The sequence below is a fragment of the Psittacula echo genome (genome assembly GCF_963264785.1).
Source record: "Psittacula echo genome assembly, chromosome: 9".
Classification (NCBI taxonomy): Eukaryota; Metazoa; Chordata; class Aves; order Psittaciformes; family Psittacidae; genus Psittacula; species Psittacula echo.
This window is the reverse complement of record NC_137745.1, coordinates 2,540,198-2,551,062: the sequence shown is the minus strand read 5'-3', so window position 1 is coordinate 2,551,062 and position 10,865 is coordinate 2,540,198. Positions and strand designations below refer to the sequence as shown.

General features: G+C 45.5%; 1 protein-coding gene across 7 annotated transcripts in view; it reads right to left on the bottom strand.

Moving 5' to 3' along the window:
- Positions 1 to 6: 6 nt before the first annotated feature.
- Positions 7 to 10,865, bottom strand: part of ARIH2 (ariadne RBR E3 ubiquitin protein ligase 2) — a 34,742-nt gene continuing 23,883 nt past the window's right edge. For 5 of the 7 annotated variants that reach the window (XM_080625354.1, XM_080625356.1, XM_080625355.1 and 2 more), the window contains 8 exons: positions 10,606 to 10,723; positions 9,776 to 9,826; positions 9,652 to 9,673; positions 7,994 to 8,145; positions 6,784 to 6,927; positions 5,581 to 5,649; positions 4,348 to 4,431; positions 7 to 3,894 (listed from right to left, as the gene is read on the bottom strand). In XM_080625354.1, the coding sequence (XP_080481480.1) occupies positions 3,823 to 3,894; positions 4,348 to 4,431; positions 5,581 to 5,649; positions 6,784 to 6,927; positions 7,994 to 8,145; positions 9,652 to 9,673; positions 9,776 to 9,826; positions 10,606 to 10,723 (712 nt within the window). In that variant the 3' untranslated portion in view covers positions 7 to 3,822. Of the gene's footprint in view, positions 3,895 to 4,347; positions 4,432 to 5,302; positions 5,379 to 5,580; positions 5,650 to 6,783; positions 6,928 to 7,993; positions 8,146 to 9,651; positions 9,674 to 9,775; positions 9,827 to 10,605; positions 10,724 to 10,865 lie in introns of those variants that run through there. The other 2 variants (XR_013957636.1, XM_080625359.1) reach the window with 2 other exon arrangements.

Below are 10,865 nucleotides of genomic sequence, written 5' to 3'. Positions count from 1 at the left end.
CCAGAGTTAGAAATCACGATTTATTTCAAATAAACCATGGGCACACCGCTGGCAAAATGTCTCCTGGGTTGTTTTTCTACCCTTGGCCCTCTCCGGTGCCTGTAAAGGAAAGCAAGGGGCAGCAGCACCCCGTTGGGCCTGGAGCAAGGGAAGGCATTCCCAGAACAAGTGCCACATTTAAAAATAAAGTTCTATTTTATTATTTTTTCCCCCACTTGCTTAAAAAGTCATAAAACTTGAGAGTGCAAGAGTATAGTACAGAAACCTCCTGCGGCCCCCACCCGGCACAGGCAGGAACAGCAGTCATGCAGTTCGTGGTATCCGTAGAAAACATTTTCTTACAGTCTGGGAAGCCTGAGGACTATTAGAGATGAGGCAGCCAACGTACTAACACGAGCGAAGCTGAAATAAAGAGGATGGGATGCAAGGATGGAGGTGTCAGACTGGTGCGGGGACTGGAAATGGGTGGGAAAACTAAAAGAGAGCAAACATTCCACAGTTGTAGCAGTAACACACCAAAGGGAAGCTCGTACCTTAGAATTAAGGGCTCCTGAGACGCCTCCTACTCACCTACATTCATAGAATCATGCAGTGGTTTGGGTCGGAAGGGACCTTAAAGCTCATTCAGCTCCAAACCCCTGCCACGGGCAGGGACACCTTCCACTAGACCAGGTTGCATGCTTCACCATCCTCATAGTGAAGAATTTATTCCTAGTATTTAATCTAAATCTACACTCTTTCAGCTTAAAGCCATTTCGCCCATGTCCTGTCACTACATGCTGTTGTAAATCTCATGTAACCTCACTGACTCAAAAAGAGCTGTGTACCTATTGGAGGAGAAAAACGTGGCCTCGTCTTTTGGCACTGAGAATTCCAGTCTCTGGAATGTGACAGTGTCAGTCACTCCACACAAAGAGCCAACAGTTCCCAAGCTCTGCAGGTTTCATCTCAGAGCCTCTGACTTTCTGTATGACACCACAACAGCAGTCAGTCATCCTGCCTGGGCTGCAAGTCAGTCCTGTTGCCTTTCAGAGTACATGAACAGGATCTGCGTGTACAAAGCAGGACTTTAAGCACCTTCAGAACGGGTGTTTTGTTTTCTTTTTCAATAAATGAACTGGTTTCAGGAAATTTAGAAGAATTAGGGGGGACACTGTGCAATATTTATTACTGTTCCTTAGCAAAGCATCTTGGCAGCCTGTTCAGAAAGTCTGGCCACAGCTGTATGGTTGGGCTTGTCTATAAGCAAGGATTCATAGCAAAGCATTTTGTGGGGGCACGGGAGAGGGAGTAAGGGCAGCAAGCAGGGAGGGAAAGAGACAAAACCCCATTCTCATCTAGCTCAAAGCTGGACATAACAGCAGGGAGAGTTCTTTGGGATTAGGGAACCCAACATACTTGTTCTGCAAAATTTGGTGGTGTGATAGTTACATTTAGACAAGAACAGCAGCTTTTATCCTAATTAGTACTTTGCACATTACAGTTTTAAAGAACAGTTTAAACATTGATTCTAGGCACTGCAAACTGCTGGGTCCTGGCAAGCCTTACCCCATGCTGTCCCTTCCCCTGGATGCAGTGTGCCCAGACTTTGACAGTCATTTGGGAAAAGGAGGGTAACAAAGAGTCTGACCTTTAGAATATACCATGAAGAGGGCACAAAGAGGCTGCTGCTGGGAGCAGAGGAGGGAATGATGTCAGGAGGCAGTGGCTGGAGCAATGACAGAATACAAAGAGCCATGGTTATGGAGCACTCTTCCACAGCAAGCAGCACTGCCCCCAGAAACCACAGACTCCCTCCCTGTCCCTACCACGCTCCCTGGCTCCAGCTCTGCAACTCCACTTTACCTTCAGCTGCCTCTGTTGTAACTCCCACTCCACTGCCAGCAGCTCCTCAGCAGTGAATGCCTCCATTCCCTGAGGATATGTCCCACACCAGGGAAGGCAGGGAGGAAGGAAAGGGCCTCTCAGTTTGAAATGTTCTGCTGTGTACTAAAAGCACAGCCACAGCATTAGCTCCTATGACAGCTACTCCTCTTGTAACTGCTTGTTGAAATGCATCTATCCAATTACAACTGCTGCAAATCATAGAATCCCAGGATGGTTTGTGTTGGAAGGGACTTCAAAGCTTATTCAGTTTCAACCCCTGCCACGGGCAGGGACACCTTCCACTAGAGCAGGTTGCTCATGTCACAGGTATATGAAAAAGGCTCCAATAGTTTGCTTATTCTGACATGCAGTAATTTAGCGCTTCCACCCCCCTCCAGTTTAATCTTTATCAAGTGACATTGTATAAGAGCAGTACAGGGATGCATCACAAGCAACACTTCCACATACAGCATGGAAGACAACCCCACGAGTTCCCCGCAGAGGTGAAGATTTCCTCAGATCAGACTCCAGCTCCACCTTACTGGCTGCAAACAGCATGTTCCTGGAGCAGGTGACATACACGCCTGTGAAATCTTAGCATGAGGCCTGCTTCCTGCAGCAAACAGGCAAGGCTCAGCATTCAAGTGACCTTTTCCATGTTAACCCCTACTAAGATGAACTAGGTTTTCATATTTTTATTTTAGTGTATATTTTACATTAAAAAAAGAATGTTAATAAAAAAGCTCCACATGCTCCTAACAACCAATTTTTCTGATAAGTCCCCACCAGTATCAATACTAATATACAAATAAATTAATTTTGCTAATTTTTCTGCCTCGCTTGGTGCAGGCTCTTCACAAGCAGTGCACCTGCATTCAAGTGTCCATCCACATTGCCAACATGTGCCAGGGAGTGTGTTGTACATAAACCTTCCTCCTCATAGTAGCAGTGTTTAGTCTCGTCTTGATGAACAGGATCAGATTTTCTGAGTCATGTTACCCAGCAGGCACAAATAATCTTTACCAGGCTGCAAGGCACTGTTATAACATGGATTGTTTCACTCCTCAAAAGCCCCAAGCCTTGATTAACAACTGTATATTACTATTCCCTCATCACTCACTTTGGCAATACAACATCCTCCCCACAAAAACAAGTAAAGCAAAAAAATCTATATGGAAGACCTAAAAGTTCATCAACTGCAGAATCTGACCGGACTCTAGGCATATCCCTCAGTGTAGGTCTCTCCCCTACAATTCCTCTGTTTGCTTTTGTTGGTGTAACAAGATTTTGCACGTTTGTTTGACAAGAAAAGAGATGTCACATGTCATCATCCTAAATCACGGCCACTGCTGGTACTGTTGGGACAGACACAGCAGCAGCCACTCAACACCAGCCACTCTCCTCGTGCAATGCCAATGCTATAATGCCCTGGTTAAAGGAGCATCGGGAAATAGCTGAGATTTTGTAACCTCCTTCAGTGCCTAGGAGGATTTTTGGGTTAGAGGAAGGGAGAGGGGGGGAAAGCCCATTAGATGTACAAGCAGATTAAGGAAAAACACTCCACTGCCAATTTACTTTTAAAAAGGGTTGTGTGTTATTCTAAGGTTTGTCTGTATAATTGTACAACCGTTGAAAATTACATAAATTGTAATGATCTAATACTATTAACAGCCATTCAGAGAAAAACTTCCTCCCCTTCAGAAACCATCAAGGGCAGGAGGGAAATGTCCCAGGAACCATGCCAATCTGAACTCTGGCCTCTAGGCTGGCAGAAACAGAAAAAGAAAAAGAACAAACTGGACTAAGATGTGGTGTTTGCATGTGTCTGACTTGCAAGGGGAGGGGTGGCTTTGTCCTTGGCCGTGTTATCCCAGAGGCAGTGCCTGCTTATCCTGGTGAAGCTGCCATCACTTCACTTGTTGCTCTCACCCCTGCACTTTGTCACTTCTTCCTGACTTATGTGTCATGGAAGTCTTTCAGCAGGGTCCTCCGTCTCTGCTCTGCTATGTGCATCTGATTCTCTAAGTCCTGGTAAAACAGAAGGTAGAAACTGTCAGTACAAGTTCCCCAGAGAAGAGCTCATTTTCTTTAGGGAAAGACTAAGCTCTAGCCTGAGAAGCACCAACCTTCATGCACCACATGCACTCCGGATCACAAGATTGCAGATCCTTTTCCTTTTGACAAGGGCTCCCTCTGCAGTTACCTGGCTCCTACTCTGTTTAGAAAGCTACACACTTAAGGATATCTGCTCTTCACCAGAGGGCTACATGCAGCTTCCTCCAGATCTTTGTTGGTCCTGTTTCAGTCTGCAGGAGATTTGCTGCAGCCCTCTCCCATTAGGCAGTGAGCACTTCACTTTTACATCTGCTGGCTAAAGGTGTGTTTCTGGATGCAATTTCTCAGAATCCTCACTTAAATGCCTTAACAGTGTGAAGGCCAAACAAAATCTGGCCAACAGGCTCAAGCAAGCAGAACACTCACCCCTCTGTCATAGCTGTCTGCTCGCTCCACCTTCCATGAAAGATTTTCAATTTCAGCTTCCAGCTGGGCCTGCTGGTATTCAAACTGCAGAAGGAAAAATCAGAGACAGCAACAAGAAACTAGTTTAGTGGAGCAGTTTCATACCACACACTACACTTGAGAGCAGACAAATGTGTTCTGCTGATAGTTGTGCTGGCAGAACAGGTTTGTGCCTCCTCCTTATCCACCTTCAGCTAGACAGCATCACTCCTTCCAGCAGTTTCTTGTGTAAGCATTCCCAGACCTGCACCATTGAAAATTAATCCAGTCAGCCCAAAACCACCACAAGTGACAACTCCTCATTCAGCTCATTTTGCCACAAACAGGTCACAAAATGCTCTTGTGAGCAGCTCTGCAGGTAGAGCAGAGGGATATTAGGCAGAAGTTCTTCCCTGTGAAGGTGGTGAGGCGCTGGCACAGGTGCCCAGAGAAGCTGTGGCTGCCCCATGCCTGGCAGTGCTCAAGGCCAGATTGAACACTGCTTGGAGCAACCTGCTCTAGTGGAAGGTGTCCGTCTGCGTGGCAGGGGGTTGGAACTGGATGAGCTTTAAGGTTCCTTCCAACACAAACCACTCAGTGTTTTTGTGTGACTGTTAACCACTGCTGGGAGCAGTAACTTGTTACACTGGCACAGTCAGATCCAGCAGAGAACATCTGTCCACAGCCTCAAGAGAATACACATGATGTTGTAGGGAGAGATTGGATAACAGGTTTTACTGGACAACTAAGTCAAAGAAACCACCTCTTCAGTGATTCCAGGGTTGTTTTTGGACCTGTCCAGCCTGTGGTATGCACCAAGCCAGCAAGAAACAGCAGGAATAAAAAGCAAAGCTACACCCTTATCCAAGGCTGGAAAAGCTATTCTCCAGCAGCTCTTCATATGAAATATGGCCCACAGCACTGTGATAAGTCTTACCAAGGAACAAATGCACACTTCCAGCCTCAAAACATTCTGGATAAATTGCTTGTTAGTGGAAGTGCAGTGAAGTGCCCTGGGAAAATAATGTAATGTATCAGAGGACTGAGCTGCTGGTAACTCAAAGTGAAGAGGAAAGGTGCAAACCCACCTATTATTTGTCCTGTCCTTACCTCAGACTCAGCACTTATATGTCAGACACTGCCAAGCTCTGGAATTCAGCCCAGCATACTGCCAGCTACAGCATAAAAAGTTATCAGCACAGAAAAAGTTCTTACCAGTTTCTTTCTGGGACCAGACTCCATGTAGTAGGCATATGGGTATGTGTACTGCAGGGTGTAACGACACTGTTGGGGAGCGGGAGGAAGAGAGAAAAGAAGGACAAGAGTCTCAGACTTGGAAGCCAGCACTGTCACATTTGTGTGACCACTAAAGGCTAAGAAGCCACCTTCTGACACGGACAACTGGGCACTTCACAGTGGAACTTCCTATATTTTCCTTGGAAGAACTTGTGCAGTTAAAGTATAACTTCACAGAGGTGACTTCCAAATGATTTTTGGCTAGTTCGTGTCCTAGACCAGAGGTACTGCCCCACTGCAAGGAGAAATTTGATGAAATATAACAAGGGAAAGTGTAGAGTCCTGCGTCTGGGCAGGAACAACCCCAGGTTCCAATATAGGTTGGGGAACGACCTGTTAGAGAGTAGTGTAGGGGAGAGGGACCTGGGGGTCCTAGTGGATGGCAGGATGACCATGAGCCAACACTGTGCCCTTGTGGCCAAGAAGGCCAATGGCATCCTGGGGTGTATTAGAAGGGGGGTGGTCAGTAGGTCGAGAGAGGTCCTCCTTCCCCTCTACTCTGCCCTGGTGAGACCGCATCTGGAATATTGTGTCCAGTTCTGGGCCCCTCAGTTCAAGAAGGACAGGGACCTGCTGGAGAGAGTCCAGTGCAGGGCAACTAAGATGATTAAGGGAGTGGAGCATCTCCCTTATGAGGAAAGGCTGAGGGAGCTGGGTCTCTATAGTTTGGAGAAGAGGAGACTGAGGGGTGACCTTATTAGTGTATATAAATATATAAAGGGGGAGTGTCATGAGGATGGAGCCAGGCTCTTCTCAATGGCAAACAATGATAAGACAAGGGGTAATGGGTACAAACTGGAACACAAGAGGTTCCACTTAAACTTGAGAAGAAACTTCTTCTCAGTGAGGGTGACGGAACACTGGAACAGGCTGCCCAGGGAGGTTGTGGAGTCTCCTTCTCTGGAGACATTCAAAACCCACCTGGACACATTCCTATGTAACCTTATCTAGGTGTTCCTGCTCTGTCAGGGGGATTGGACTAGATGATCTTTTGAGGTCCCTTCCAATCTCTAACATACTGTGATACTGTGATACCCAAAAGCTCTAAATTCCCTTCTTCAGTGTTGTGAATTTAGCACTCTGGTGTGTATTTTCTGTGTGAACCAAGACACCACTACTTACCTTTGCAAGTAGTTTTGCAGCATTTTGTAGGTATTGCCAGTCTATCCATGTTCCCAAGTTGTTCATAACTCTTTCTTGAATTTTCTCCTGGATTCGTTGGTACGTCTGTGCCTCCAGCTGTAGGCTTTTGTTGTGATTCTCCCACTGCAAGGGGTGAGGGATGGGAGACAGGGAAAGACAAAAATGGCATGAGACCAGAGTACTGCTGCCGTAAAAGCACAAGCTCTAGCAAGCAGAAATTGAACTGGGGCAGAAATCCAGCAAGGCAAGACATGCTGTGGGAAAGAACAGCCAGGCAGCACCTCCAGCAGCAAGTGGTGGAGGCTGTGTACAACAGACTGACAGCAGCAAAGAGCAGGGAGCAAACCCAGCTCCTCAGAGTGGGAATGCCCTCTGGTCACACAACGACCTTGTGTCTAACAAGATGAATAGTAAGGGTGATTCCCCTACTTAAAGGATTTCTATAGAAAGGTCAAGAGTTTAACATTTAACACAGGCTTAGTGAACTCCAACATCTGTGTGCACATTGTAAACATGGCCATTTCCTAAAACCCATTGGTCTGGAGAGCCAGGAATGAACACACGTTTTACCACCAGATTTGGCTCACGGTGTGAAGAATAAACTCGTTTTAAGTGGGAAACTGAAATGCAGCAGCATTTAATCTCTATCACATTCTCTTCTAGAGATACTGCTCTAGAATTGCACTGTATGGCCAGGTGCATCGAGCCTGCTGTGTGGACAGAGATGCTCTGATTGCAGCTTTTAACTATATGATTAATGTGAGGGAAACTTTGCTACAGCTACTGGAGCTTTGACCATGGCAGAGTTGGTTTAGTCTTTGTCTCTATAAAGACAGACTGCAATGAAATGAAGTTCTCTGGATCATGGAAGGAAATGATTGGAGCAATATCCATCTACTGCAGCAGCACTCAGCCTGCAGGAAAATTGTACACTGGCACACAGGTAATACTTATTTTCTCTAGCCCAAGGAAATACAGGACCAAATGTGATTTGCTTTGGGTACAACATTACTGGTTCGGATGGGACTTACAGGGCAGGATTTTGAGTGACAAAACAAACAGGGCCTGAATACTCTGCACAGATTCTCTTTGGGCAGTTTTTTGCACGGAGATTGCTGGCAATGACCTTCGCACCAGGCAGGGAGCATTAAAAGGCTACAGCAGCTCTGGCCAAGGAGATGTCTCCTACCCTCTCAAAATAGAACAAGTACTTCTTAAGGGCCTCCCTGGCCTGTGCTTGCTGACTCTGGTTTACAATATCAGGATTCTCTTTGTACCGACTGCATTCGTAGTACTCGCTGCCGTGAGTCTTCCAGTCTCCCAGACACATCCAGCAGAAGTCTGCAGAAAACAGTGAAAACCCCACTGTGATGCACAGGAAAAAACACCTCCAAGAAAGAAAAGCTTCAGGAGACACAGCCCATCTGTTCTCAGATATTTCTGCTAAGCCAAGAGACATTTACATTTTGCATCATCTTGCATAATGGAACACAACAGTGAGCCACAAATACCAGCCTGTCTTGAAGATTTTCATTGTACAGCCTCCTGAGCAACTATGGAAAGTAAATCCTAAAGTGCTGCATCCTGTACACCAGGACCAATGGGCAGAACTGTAACTGCACTGTGCACAGGCTGTCAGTCTCGATTAAAGAAGAGGCAGGTTACAATCTTATTTGCGAGTTGCATCCTCCCCGCCACAGGCATACTGCCCCATGTGCACCTCTGGCTGAATAAAACTTGATCAAATCCAAAAGTGAACTAACTCATGCAAAAGAAACTCTGCCCTCAGTTCTCTCAAGAGGGGAACTACCCAAGTAACTTCAGAGATCAGTGGTTTATGACACTTCAAGTTAGGAGCTAATGAATTGGGAAGAAAGTAGAGGAAACAGAGCAATAGCAACACCCATGTGACAGTTTCCTGCTTTAAGACTGAGGCTGTGAGTGTTTTACTGGGAAGAAAAAAGGAGGAGATTAAGTTGCTACAATAGGAATCACTTCTGTGTTACTCGTAATTGTATGTCCAGAGATCACCAGCCTTCCCAACTACTAGTCTCTGTGGTACCTTGGCACTTGCCTGCTCACGCTTGTCATACAGCTTCATCAAAGCACATCCAGTGCTGCTGAGCACCCCAAAGCAAAGGAAATGAGAGAGGACAGTAATTTCTAATCATCTTCCAGAGAAGGTATTACAATATTTCCTAGTGGCACACTTCATTGAGAGGGCTGAATTCAAACTGTCTCGCTCCAAGGCAACAGGAATTAATTCTGCCATGAAAATGTAAGTGCAAGAACATGCTGTTGTTTTGTAGGACCACACAATTGGCCAAAGATGCTCAGGCTGCTAATTGCACAGGGGTGGACTGAGAAGTCCAGCAGCTGACGTTACACAGAACAATTCACAGCTCCTGCAGTTTCAACTGGGTTGAAGCTCATTATTTCCATCACTAAGCAGAAGGGCTTAAGCTGATCTGAGTAAATGGTTCAGTTCTGCCAGTATTTTCAGCAGATGACAATTACATAGAAAGCATTTAATATGCTTCTCTGAGATGGATTCCACTGGTAACACTATGGCAGAGATGGAGATTTCTCGATAGAATGGACACGTCACGGAGAAGGAGTCAAACCAGCACTGAATCAGAATGCAGCTGACACCACAGCCAGTGGGAAAAAGTATACAAAATAAAGGCATCACGCTCCAGTCTGTAACTAAAATTCTGTTCACCTCTGGCTTGGCAGAAAAATATTTCAGTCAATGTTCACAATTCATCTCCATATCGCAAAAAAAAGAGAAAAGAACATCACCACTAACAAGCCCTGCAGAGAAAACTTCTTCCAAATCCAACTTACCATGCTTGCACTTGGAGCATTGCTGAAAAAAGAAGAGACAGGAGGCACTGGTTAGTGGAAACTGTGCGGGGATAAATATATGCTTAGAAGAAGGAAGGTCTGATGTGTTCAGGGAATTGCTCACCATGTGATTGCAGCCTCCATTCTTTTCAATACAGATATTGCACTTGGGACACTGGGGAAACAGAAGCATTTGTTAGATACAACTCTGCCTCTAGCAGCTTTCTGCAGAATGACAACACTTGTGTGATTATTCCCCTCCTGCTTTTCTTTTTATATATATGCATAGGCATATATGAGAAAATTAACATACGTACATCCTGCCTCCCACCCATTCCTGACAGCTCCATTTACAAAGGAGCTAACACAACTGAAGCTTGTGGCCCATTAGCACAGTCATGTTTGTCATTGGCTATGGTAGAACAAGTGCCAGCTAAGAACCATTTTGAAGTCAGGCCACAAAATCCCCAAAAGACATGAGAAGTTCCAATCTGCAGACAGCTAATGTAGAGGATATAGGTAGTGTATCTATAACTTTAAAAAACAATTCTACAGGTAGAGTGCAGAGTATGTAACACTACTTCTTTTTCTTTGGTCTAAATCTACTAGAAGCACTCAGTTTCTCATTCACAGACTTCATCAACTCCATTTTGCTGTCCTTGCAAAATCAAGACTTTATCTCCCTCACCTTCCAGTTCACAGTACTCCAAAGTTCAGGTTTAAAACATCACTAGTGCCTTATTTGGCACTGACTCTGCACTTACTACACTCTCTCCTTCCTACATTTAAATACGTCTTCACCAATCATTTCAAAGATATCACAGACCCTAGGGAGCTGTGAGGATCTACAGTCAGTGAAAAAGCAGCATACAATGCTATGTATGCGCAGAACTGTATCTTGCTTTCCAGGCAGGACTCGAGGACAAGAAAAAACATGCAGGTGCTTGCCCTTACATCTTTAGTGTGAGCACTGATGTAGTTGGCTGTTTCGGAGTCATCTGCACACTTGGTGAGCCATTTCCGAATGGTAGCACAGTCTGTGGGTGCGTGGTACATCTGCCGACACTTAAAGCTGAACAGGGGAAAAAAAGACATATTGATTTCCAAGGAATGGCTCAGGAATTGAGGTTTTCATGATGACCAAAATCTGGGAGGCCAAGCAAGGATAAGGGAGGCAAATGCACTTGCGTATTACTGGAGTGCAAAGATCAAGG